This window comes from Neophocaena asiaeorientalis, unplaced genomic scaffold (genome assembly GCF_003031525.2).
Source record: "Neophocaena asiaeorientalis asiaeorientalis breed wild unplaced genomic scaffold, Neophocaena_asiaeorientalis_V1.1 scaffold92, whole genome shotgun sequence".
NCBI classification, from domain to species: Eukaryota; Metazoa; Chordata; class Mammalia; order Artiodactyla; family Phocoenidae; genus Neophocaena; species Neophocaena asiaeorientalis.
This window is the reverse complement of record NW_020174057.1, coordinates 5495032-5507787: the sequence shown is the minus strand read 5'-3', so window position 1 is coordinate 5507787 and position 12756 is coordinate 5495032. Positions and strand designations below refer to the sequence as shown.

The 12756-nt window shown below is 35.3% G+C and overlaps 1 protein-coding gene across 2 annotated transcripts in view; it reads right to left on the bottom strand.

The window, feature by feature from the left end:
* DCN (decorin) overlaps window positions 1-10987 on the bottom strand; it is a 35134-nt gene extending 24147 nt beyond the window's left edge. The window contains exons 1-2 of one of the 2 annotated variants that reach the window (XM_024754417.1): window positions 10620-10987; window positions 6490-6736 (exon numbers count right to left, since the gene is read on the bottom strand). In XM_024754417.1, the coding sequence (XP_024610185.1) occupies window positions 6490-6703 (214 nt within the window). In that variant the 5' untranslated portion in view covers window positions 6704-6736; window positions 10620-10987. Of the gene's footprint in view, window positions 1-6489; window positions 6737-7516; window positions 7661-10619 lie in introns of those variants that run through there. The other variant, XM_024754418.1, reaches the window with a different exon arrangement.
* Between the last annotated feature and the right edge of the window lie 1769 nt (window positions 10988-12756).

Here is a 12756-nt window from a genome sequence, read left to right as displayed (position 1 = left end):
AGAAGAGCTGAGCTCCTAGGCAACAGCAGAACACACTGCCAGTCATGAGAGTGAGCTGTCTTAGGTCCAGTCTGGGCCATCCTCCCCATGGCTATGGCCTCAGCCAACACCTGACTACAAATGCATGAGAGACCCCAAGTGAGAGCAGCCCTTCTAAGCCCTGCTCAAATTCCCTGTAGCTTAAATCATGAGCAAAATAAAATGATTTTTTAAGTCACTAAGTTTTGAGGTAATATTTATTCAGCAATAGTAACAGGAAAAAAAGTGGTTTCCTAAATTTAATTATTTTTCAATGAGCATTCTTTAATATAATTCTAAATCTCCCATCAAAATGCAATTATTTTCAAGGCTAGACTGAATTATTTAGTTGCTCTTCCAAATTCAGTAAAGGAAACTTTATCTTCTTTAAAATAGGGTTATTAATTAAAGTAAATAAAACTCTATTTAAGACATTACCAAAAAGTCATTTCTGAAATAAAGGCTAATAAGAATTGTACTTTTTTTTTCTAGTTGTCTCAGTGATGAATGAATGGTACTGTTGTGCTAGCAAATTTCATCAATCTGGTAAACATCATGTTGGACAAAGGCCAGGTCGTCTTAAAACATCATGCCTTTTTTTGTTGTTTTCTGCCCTGTGGCAGGGGTCCAAACTCCAAGATTTATTCTTGTTGATTTCCAAAATGTTTTTATATTTCTGTCTTCAATTTAATAATTAGGTCAGTGGTGATACACTTTAGTTTTGGCATATGATCAAAATAATATGTAGGAGTCCCAGCTCCACCAAAAACCATTTCTTCCAAAGGCAGGAATGTTTCCCCCTTTTCCTCATAAAAAATAGCAATTCGACTCTGATGGCAGTTGGATTCAGAAATAATAGAACATCATTTTAATTCGACTCTCTTTCCAAATAACTTAAGGAAGGTTTAAGCTTCCTGGTTCTATAGTCATCCTCAAAAAGAATAAGAAAGGATATGCTACACTTCCATGACTCCTAATTTCCAGTCAGCCATGTTCCACCCTGTTTCCAGCTTGAGAGAATCAAGAATATTGTAGAACTATGCACTCATTCAAGCACTAAGCCATGCATATGTTCATTTATTCACTTATCAAGCATTTATTGATGTTTGAGAACCTACCAAGTATAAGGCATTTTTTGGAGTGGAAGATCAAAAGATAAATTATCACCATGCTCTTCTTCTGGTAGAGAAAGTAAATATTTAAATAAGTAATTAAAGATAATGAATAATTATTATCTATGTACATATAATTGATTATTGCAGAATCATCAAAGCAAATATAGATTACAGTGAAAGCACAGAAGTAGACAAGCTTCAGAATTTGCCTCAAAACCATCTTCAGACTGAGTCAAGGGTTAATTGAATCTTGAGTGTTACACTGTAGCTGCTACGGGGCTTCTTCCTTCTGTTAAGACTAGATTGCAAACTGGGTTAATTCTTCTTTATCCTTATTTTCAAGGAAATATATAATTTTCTTGCTACTCTTTTGAAGGAGAAAAGTTAAGATTAGAGGGTCTCCTGCATTTCCTCTTTCATCCAGGAAATTGATATTCTGACTAACCTATTCCCATCCTGTCCTCTGGAGCCAGAAATGATCTTCCAGAGGAGAATGCATCGCAGCTGCAGTCTAACCAAATGCCTTGATCCCACACAGCTGCCTCTTTCTCCCTCCTGGGACTAAGAAGGAAACCAGGGAAATGTCAGTTGTCAGTCAGGTCAAGGAGACAGATGCTTCCTTTGGCCTTCTCTGACCCCTCTCTTCCTCCTTCTCACCTTTAGCCCCTTGAGTCAGGGCTTTGGTTATCTGGATCACACCTGAGCATTCCTCTTGCTGCATCTGAGATCTGTCATACTCTATCCCTACCCAAAACTATTTTAGGCAACCCATGGGCATGCTCTGTGCACAGCCTCCTTCTTGCACCACATCTTAGAGATACCCTTTTGATGCATCTGAAACACTGAATGAGAGTCACCCCACATCCCTGCTGCTGTAAAGCTAGATATAAACAATGAAAGCAACTAAGCTTCCAGCATTCTCTGCCCCTCTACAAATAGTCCTAATTTATTCTTCTAGGATGATTTCATGGAAGAAGTCTAATGGTTCATTTACTTCATGCATGAGATTTGCTTCTGGAAAACCAGTTTCCCCAAACAAGAGACAAGCTCTGGCATCTGTGTCCCAAGTGGTGACCACTAACAAAATTTCCACCTATTGAGGCAAAATGATTAAAAAGAAGAAAACTAACTTTATGCAATTTAAAGGGTTGTACATTTTCCTGAGATTTTTAAAAAGTAAAACATCCTTTGCATTATGAGGTACATTTCAGGGACCATTAGTTATTTACAATGCTTTTGCTTGGCAAAATAAAATGTTTTATCTTCTGGCATCATGTCTAGAGGGCTAACTATGCAGGCTATGAATCATCTGTGATTATTAAATAGCCAAAAGCTTTATTGTTCTTTCTACTCAACCAAACCAATTTTGTTCAAAGGAATAGTATTTGGAGAATACTATTTTGATAATTATACAGTTTTCTAATTTTTATCTATTTTGTGATGTGGCCTTCTTTGGGGAGAGGGGAGAGAAGGTGCTATTTTGTATCCAGCTTGACAAGCCATATACTTAGTGTTTCTCAATTTCACATAAAAATAAAGAACATGATGAGAAATAACTTCGTGTTATTAGCTGACTTTGTCTGAAATGGTCAACTGAACATAACAGTTACTATGAAAAATGTTTTTATAAATATTTTCTATTCTTACCTAATAAGGTAAGAGATATTCCCATTTATCCAGTGAGGAAACAGGTTTTGAAAGTTTCAAAGTTACAGGTAATAAATGGTAACTCAGGACTTGAGTTCAGAGGTGTTGAACTGCATGACCCAAGATCTTTCCACTATTAAATATTTTTAAGAGTATTTCAATTCTTTTGAAAGTTGTTTATAAGAAATATATCAATAAATATTGCTTTAATTTGGAAGAACAGTTAAAAAACCATACTTATGCTTATTGCACCTGGCAGGGCTGATGCGCCTTTAATAAATGAGATGAAGGTCGGTACCAAATAATGCTTCTTGGTGACACTTGATCCACAGATGAATGGCTGAGCCAAAGAGTACATAAGTAAGGGAACTGTCTTCCTTTAAGATACTAAGTACATAAAACAAAGCATCCAATCACAGGATTAATATTAGGGCATTCAGACAAGAATGAGTAACATCGTGGGATTATTATTTTAAGGAAACCCATAGGGTTTTGAATTTGCTAATCCTACGTTGACTTTTATATTGTTATTTTTATAAATGCTATAATTATGAGTGGATTTTTTATGTCTTAAGAGGATAGATAAAGAAAGACAAGAAGATATGGGTCTCATAAAATTCTGGTTCAAATTACAAGTTAAATTACAAGTTCAGCCAAATAATTTGGCCAATATCAATGGAGAATTCATTACTTTCTTAGACAGGCTAAAATATGTGTTTACTTTTTCAATCCCCCATGCTCTAGAAAAACATATTATAATGTTATTCTGATAAGTTGGAACTAGGGACTAAAACAGTCAATGGATCTTCTTGAACACCTCAAGTTTCCCATGGACTGATTATTCAATTTTAATTTCACAGTTTTTATATCTTAGGTTTGAAAGAACTGTTTAAAATTTTGATGCTGTTTAACTTTGTCAGAAATACTTCTTACTGGCAAAAATAGTCAGACATTTGAATAAGACATGTTTGCTTATATTAAACATTATGTAGATAATAAGATGACAAAGCTCTATTGTCCTTCAACACTGAAGCTCCGCTCTGCTCATTAAAAGCTCTAGCAAGAATAATCCTTAAGAAAATATTAGTCCTTGGTATAAACAGGCATTCACATTTCTCACCCCAAAGTGCATTGCATTTTTTCTTTGCTATAATAATTCAAGCTTCATGTTCAGATTACTAGAGAACTTAAAACAAAAAATAAAATAAACTGCATTGCCTTTACTATGAGTGAGGTTGCCCGTTTCCCCTTCTCTGCTTTTTCCTATGCTTCTTTCATCTTTTACTCCACATAATCATCATATAGAAAAAATGTATGGAGGCTCTACTATGGGTCAGGTACCTTACACAGATAATCAAATCTCTAAGACTGACTGTGATTTCTCTACAGATGAAAATGTCAAGGCTCTGAACAGCTTGCTGGGATCATAAAGGGAGCAGAGGCTATGCAGTAGTTGAAAATGTGAATACAGTGTTTTCTTTAAAGGCAGTGGATTGCTTTTCCTTTTAAGAAATGTATTTTCTGTTTCAGAAATATCTGACTGATTTTTTGGACAATATATTTAAATATGCACATGTGAAAAAAAAAATAAAAGTAACTTGGTTGAGGCCATTGCTCATTGGAACTCAGTACCCCCCTTTAAACATGGTTCCCCAAAAGGAATCATTATTACAATCTTAGCTACTACTTCTGTATACAAGATCAGTAAGCCCAAAGGAATGATGTACACTCTGGGCTCTTAGAGAAAAAGATAACTTGGCAAACGTTCTCATCTGAAAACAGCATAAAATAAACAAAGCAAAACAATAGCAAGGACAACCGAAAAACTGTATCATGAGACATCCACATCAGTGAACTTGATGTTCCCTAAGGCTACATTTTTCTGTTTCGTTTTGAGCAATAGGCTTGGGAGTTTTTTTGTGATAGACAATTAGAAAACTGGCCCAATGCTTTAATCAGAGTCAAGCTTTATGAGTTATTTATCATGAAAGCAAAGTAAAACCATATTTTTGGAAGAATAAAACTTCAGTGAAGTGACTGGACAAGGCTTCCTGAAAAATATCAACTCTTTATTGTTGATAATATGTGTAGTGGGGCGTAGTTATGGATCCTTTTAAACTTGTTCTCAGGCAAAGTGAGATTCAATTTGCATCACATTTCTTAGGAACTCGGCCATTTTTGCAATATTTGAAAAACTTTACCACTAGTATATCCATCATAGGGTGATTCCCTTCTTCAGATATTTTTAACACCATTATTTTCCTGTCTAAACCAGTAATGGAGGTAATCTCTAGATGCCATAAAAGTTTCTGTAGAATTTGCTAGTAATATAATTCCCCTTGTCTCTAATACACAATTCAAAAAAGGAATAACCACCACCAGTAGAATATCAGACCCACAAGAACTAGGACCATATTTGTCTTCCTCATCCCTTTCTCCCCAGGGCCCAGAACAGATCTGACCCATTATGGGATCTCAATATATTTTCTGAGTTAATGAGTCAATTAATTAATCTAGTGGAAGTATCCTGGAGCCTTTTTAAAGCCTTTATTTACACGTCTTATTTGGGTTTAAATGGCTATACAGTACATGCCAGCATCAAAGAACCTATCTCAAAGTGTTTGTTTTTCAGTTGTCACTATTTAACATGTTTTACATTTTCCTGGGTTCCTGGAGGTAGTTTATTCCAATTCTAGGAGTTAGTAGCAAATATTCCTGCAAAATACTCCTAGAAAGCATATTCTGAATAAATATAGGATTTCAAAAGTAAGTGCTCTACAAAGCTATGGGGTTTATTCTATAAGGAAATGCACCATGGCAGAATCATTCTGTGTGGATTTTTTTTTTCTTTCCAGTAAGAAAAATGAACCAAAAAAAAAGAGGAATGTGAATCAGCTGCCATGTAAACTAAATTCATTCCCTTTTGGCCCATCTGCTGGGGCTTCGAACTTTCTGGAGATTTATCTTCTGAGTATATTGCTTTTGGAATTCCCAGGCCAAATTTTTCTTGAAAGCTAACAAATCAAACTGTATTTACAGTGTTAGGATAAAGATATATGCTTCACGATTATGTTGAATATTTATACCACAACTTAGTTATAAAGATTTCCTTTGAAACTTTCTAAAGAATATAAACAGCTAGATTACAAAACGCCAAAGGCAGAGGCAAAACTAAGACCCAGGGATTAAGGGAGTATTTTGGTACTTGAAAGATAAATTTCTGTTCTAAAAGTTTACTTGTTTTGCTCTTGATAACTCTGCATACTTTACAATTTAGTAATGTTCAAACTTTTATCTGGGCTAAGCCAAGAGTAGAGAGATCACCCAGGTTTTCTTAATATCTAAGATTTCATGAGAGCAAATCATCAAATCAAAATAAGCTATCACCCTGGAATCATAGAACATAAGATATTATTTTGTTCAAAATTTTATTTTACAGAATGGGAGCCATGAAGCTCAGAAAGATGATTTTTCTTTTTAAGTGACTCTTCCAAGATTGCAAAGTGATGGAGCCCTGACTTAGAAGAAAGTCCCCTAACTTCAAAGCTATTTTTCTCTCCTGCTCTGCTTCCCTTACTCCTCATTAGGTGGCACTGTCTCTCACATTTGGAATTGCAGAAATTAAAACTGAAAATGTTAAACTCCCACAGAAGCCATTCCCATGAATAAAGCAGACAAGGTAGGTGAAGAGAGCCTGCACCCCACTCACCCAAATCAGAACACTGGACAACTCGAAGATGGCATTGACAGCGGAAGGGGCACACTGGCACCTGAGGCTCTAATTCAGGAACTTCGTGAAAGCGGTCGTCCGGGCCTATCCCAGAAGCCTCATCTTCCAGCATAAAGTCAAATAAGCCTTTCTGCTGAAATGGTCCAGCCCAGGAAACTTGTGCAAGCAAGAGGAAGATGAAAGTTGCCTTCATGATTTATCTCATGTATTTTCACAACCAAGGAACCTAGGAAACAAATGAAAGGTTTAGAAGAGTAGCCTTGCCTAGTGTATGTGGTTACTCTTAAGTAACACCTGACAGTGGAATGAGCATAGAGAAAAGCATAAAAAGTAATATTTTATTTATTGTTAGGAGCAGAGCGTTAGAAATATATTTGGAAGGTAACAAGGTACATTAGAAATTAACTCGCACAGCTATTTACTTATGAAGAAAAATTTGAATAGTATTTGAATCTGCTTGGTTTAATTTGGGTCTGAATTAAGACCATGGGTTACATAGTCAAGCCACCTGCAAAACTGTTATGATGATAAACCACATTGGAATTTTCAATGCTCACTCAACACAAGCCATGCCACAGTTAAATAAAGTTTTGTCTGTACACATGAGAGGTCTCCAATTACTGCTTCAGAAATATCTCTGGCAGCCAATCTCATTTCTCCACCCCACTGTATTTATCTTGGTCCAGACCCTTCTCATCACTCCCTGAACAAGAGCTTCCAAATGGACTCAGCCTTGAATATTTCTTCTGCTCCAGGCCATCTTCCATTCTGCTGCCCAAGTCATCTTCTAAAAATTAAATTTCATTGTATTAATTTTCTACCGCAAACCCTTTGTTGACTTCTCACAGCTTGCCAATAAAGTCTACATCCCCTTTGTTGCATATAAGACCATACATAATTTGATACCAACTGATATTTCTAGCCATATTTCTCTCCATTTTCTCTCTACTCCCAGTCTCCACCTCAAACCTGACACTCAAAGCTAATCACCATTTAAAATACCTACCTTGTAAGAGTGTTGTAAAGACTAGATGAGATAATGGGATTCCCTTGCGTATTCCCTGGCTCATTCAGGCAGGATGCTGCTCTCTCTTCTATGCTCCCAAAGCATGTTGCTTACCTCTTTTAAAGATCTTATCACATTATATTGTAATTTGTTTCGCATGCTTGGCCTGCCCGCCCCCCCACTAGAAGATGTACTCCTTCAGGGCGTGTCTTAATCTTTGTTGTGTACCAGGGCCTTGCACAATATTTTGCACATAAATGACTCAATTGACTGTCAATTTATTAACAATACACGTTATTCAATTTGTTCTAGGCAACAAACTACCCTGATTTTTAAAAATATGATTATCTTTTTTCAATATCAAATTTCTAGCATAAGAAAGATATCAAATTGATAACCTCAACTTGGTATAAGCAAGATTCAGTTTTTTAAATAAATCTATTGGCTAGTTTCTCAAACTAATCATTTTTAATAAACTAATAAACATATATGGAAAATCCTATCTGATTTTTATATGACTTATATGTTATCTGATTTTACCAACAGGACTATTTTGTAAACAAATCGACAAACAGAAAGTATGATTTCGACAAATCCAGACAGTTTTAATCCATTCATTCAACAAGCCCTTATAGATATGTACATCCATGTTATTAAGTCGGTTGTTTAGTTGGCTGAAGTGAACTAAATGTATCTGAATAACAAAATCTTAATAAATCTGAATAACAAAAAGTAGTTGATCATGGGCGAACAGTCTATTTTTGAGTTCTTGTATTTTCAAACCCCACTGAAACTGCTCAAAATATTCCCAGAACACATTGTAGATATTATCTTTAGTCTCATCATCTTTAATTGTACATTTATAAGGGTTCACATTAAAGTTGTACATTCATAATTAGAATTAGAGAATTATTTTCAGTCATTATCCAATTATAGCATATACAGAAAAGAAAAAGTCTTTGTATGCTCTAACCTTAATGTATCTTCTGGAAATGTTTGCCTAGATCTACTAGAGGGGAAAAAAATGTTTTAAAATTTCTTACAATTTTATTCTTAGTTTGTATTTATTACTGACGCACATCTCAGGCAGCGCGTATGCAATACAGAATAGTGACTTTTCATTTAAATAATACCACGAAGATTATTATTCACACTGCCCCTTTAAATTCAGTATCAGGTTTCCTTTAGAAACCCATTCCCACTCAGTTACTGCATTGTCTTTTAAAGGAGACCCTATTGTTTTGGCAGTGTTCCCTTGGACTGGATCTAAGGGAGTGGTTTTCTGTCTGTTTCACATTAAAATGCAATGTTTATGGTTTGCCACAAGTTTGCTAGCCTTGCATATTTAATGTCTTACAATTTTTGAGAAAAATGAAGCAAACTAATTGCAGATTTAATAAATAGCAACGAGAATTAATGCAGATGTCACTTTCTGATCTTTCTCCAGAGCAGAAAATGCCTGGTTCACAAATCCAAAAAAAGGAAATGCTAAACATTAGCTCAGAGGAATATTATCATTTACACTTGTTTACTCTTGTTAAAATGGTACAAATTCTCTACACAATATTCTTTTTGGTTGAAGCTGAACTCAGACAGCATTTAAGCTTCCATTACCTATCATTTTGTGTGTGTGTGTGTGTGTGTGTGTGTGTGTGCACGCGTGTGCATGCATTTTAACCCTGAATGTCCTGGGGAAGAATAATATGTGTCCAGATACTTTATACAAAGTCCTCCATGAAATAACTTCTTTAAATTAGTGTCATAGTACTTAAAAACGCAGCATCTTAAAACAATTAATGTGGGCTGTTGATACTGATGATTTCTTTAATCATTTCCTTCCTTTCTTAATAAATCAGAAAAATAAACAAAAAAACCCCAGCAGTTGCCCATGTAGACAGCAAGGAGACTATTCTTGAGATGATATGCTATTAAAATTTCATTTCAACTGTTTTAAGTATTCTTAGAATGTATGCCTCTTTTTAAAATGCTGATTGCTAAGAATGTCACTACTTTACTAAAGCTCATTGCCATAATTTATGTGTTCTATCAAAAATAATGATTTCTGGTCTCTTAAACTACTTCATTTCATTATACCATTCAGATCAACATTTGTATGATGTCATTTAAGCCTTTGGTGTGATTTTCGAAGTCAAAATTTAACCCTCACGAGATAAGGGAAGCTGTAAATGCAGAGCAAATTAAATCCCCCAGCACTAGGTGAATTAAAACCTCAATAATAATAGAAATAAGTTAAAAATAAACAGTAAAAACGGTATCCATCCATAAATAAAGGCTACTATAGGAGGCATTTGGTTCTTTTTCTGGTCAAAATAGCAATTTGAAGAAAAAGCCACAGGTATTTACATCACTGGGAGTCCATTTAACCAGTGGTCATCATGTTACCCTGTTTTGAAATTAGAAAGAAAAATAACCCACACTTTCATTTTATAGTGAATGTATCTTATAGTAAAATTTTACTTGCAGTGAAAATTCTGGCAGGGTCTCTTCTTTACATTTAAGAAATTATGTAGCTAACTGTGAGATTATCTTAGTTCAGTCCTTAATAATCAGCATAAATATATTCAGCGTTTATTTTCACCTCTCTGGTGATAATTTCTATTATTTTCTAGTATACATTAGACTTCTATAAGTTATCACTAGAGTTCACTTCTCTGAGGTTTTAAAGTTCTTAAAATATACAAGAATTCAGGAGGAGAATAAATCCTTAAATATATAATCCAACTACGAATAATACGCCAGTCTAGAATACTTTTCTATAAACATTTCCCAAAGAGCTAAACATTTAATTAGCACAAATAAAAAATATATCAATAAAGATAGTCATGATGTTAGGTTATAGTTTCTTAAGAAACATCTTTGCAAGAACAGAGAGAAAGAACTAAAGCAATGCATTCAACCATTTTACCAAATATTTACTTTCTGTTTTCAAGCAATACTTGTTTAAAATGCTGCATAAAGGTTACTAAAAGTTTAGCACACATTGTTTGCTTTTTTCCTCTTACCAAATAATCCCTTTTTTCTCAACTTGATCAAAGTTTTATTAGTCTGTAGCAGAGTTCAGGACAATTATTGAAAACCATACCTTTTAATCCGGGGATCTGCCACAGGAGCCCTCAAAGCTGAGATGTAATTACACTAAATATTCAGCCCAGGCAAAAGAGTTTGCAGGTGTGGAAAGGAGGAGGGGGCAGGTGCTGCTCTGTGACTGTCACTAGGTTGAAAACCTCCTGCTTCTACTCCATAGCACAGTTAAAAAATAAGGTTTCCCTCAATGAACACAATCCGGCTGACACCCACATTAGATCATATGGTAATGATATGTCTCTTGTATTGTAGCCAGAAATTTTATCGGCCTTTTTTTCTCCCCATTTAAATGCTTTATTCCTTTTTCATCTGCTTAAGATTCTAAACTTCTTCTGTAGTATAGCAGTGGAGCAACTTGACTTGGAATTTGTTTTACCGTGTGGATTCATTTCCCTAAAATTGTAACTAAAGGGTTTATTTCCCCACCCCCAACCCTACTCCTTTATCCACCCTTTCTAGTCTTGTTTATAAGTCAAATTTATCATATTACCGAAATGACAGTTTTTCTTGCTTTCAGGATGTGTAAGTCCAGCAAATGGAATGAAATTATTTTAAGTGTGGTCTGTGAAAATAAATGAGTAGTCATTCGGATTCTTACTTGCCTTGGGCTGTTTGTGCAAGTTCAAGTACTACGCTGTGGAGGTTTTCTATGTATTTTGAACGTATTTCTAAAGTGTCCTGGAAGAAAGCCATGGTTTTATATGAAAAGCATGTCATTTATTACTTTCCTTACTCATAGTTTAAAACCTTTCTTGTTGTCTGCCAGCTGTGTGTGTGTTTTTCTTAAATGAAACACATAGATATTAGAAGTTGATCACAATTTAATTTAACCTGTATATGAAAAATTTTATTTTCATAGGCTACACTTTTATATAATTCAGAACTTTGAAAACGGCAATAAAGTCTATGGCTCTTTCCAAATTCAGTAAATAGAAAGTGCAAATTCAAGGAAAGATATTTATTCAGCCAGTGGAAGCTTTTTTGAGTTTTTGTAATTCCCTTGCTGGATGCTGTCAGTTCTCTGTGTGTCTCTATGTTTCGACTTGTATCTTTATGTCCTGGCCCCTAGGCTGTTACCAGGTAGAAACTTGAAATCAACATCTGTGAAACATGAGGATAACCTTCCCATCCTCCTCCACCCTCCCTCCCTCCCTCCTCTAGCTATCTAAGTGCACAATTCTACAGTAAATATGCTTTTGCCTTGATGAAATGTGAAGAAATTAAAATTTTGAGTGTGCATCTAAAGAAGGGCGGAAGGTACTATCACATGCTATTTTGTCTTATTTTCCAAGCCCAGTCTCCATAATTTTAACACCTTACCCCACTCCTTTTCCCCTTGGCATTTAATAAACCCATGCCCAGTTAGTCTGATGGTTTAGGAAAAGGTAAATATTTTCCCTGGACACTGGTGCAAAATCCATGCTCCCCTTACCTGGAATCAATTAACTTCTCCACTTGAACTCCTCTTGCATTTATCTCATTCTTATAACATGCAATCACTTCTTCATATTATGGTTTTTTATGTACATCTCTTACCCCAAGGAATAAAGCACATCCTCTTCATATTTGTAAGAGTCCCCACACTCAGCACAAAGTATATAGTAAATTCTCAAGAAACACTTGATGAATGACTATTACATGAAGATAGATCATTAGCTATGGATCATACCATGATTATTGTTTTGCTCAGGTCTGGTTTGCTCCTTATCAAAGCCCAATCTACTATAGTGCTATAGTGTATATGATGAATAACAGTAGTAATTGTTACCAGAGAGAGAAAGAGGGAAGGGGGATTGGAAGAAGAAGAAGAAGAAGAAGAAGAAGAAGAAGAAGAAGAAGGAGGATGAGGGGGAGGAGGAGAAGGGGAGGGGGAGGAGAAGGAGGAGGAGGAGAAGAAGAAGAAGAAGAAGAAGAAGAAGAAGATGTAGGACAGGAGGAGAAGAAGACACATTATCTTGATATGTAGATCATCTTACTTTTATAAAGCAGAACAATTTTGGCTAAGTTTCACATCCAGGTTCTTCCCTCTGATAGTAAGCTATATGAACTCAGCATTCTTACCCTCTCTGAGTCTCAGTTCCCATATCTGTAAAATACATGAAAAGCATTACCGAATACATAATGTTGAAATAAAG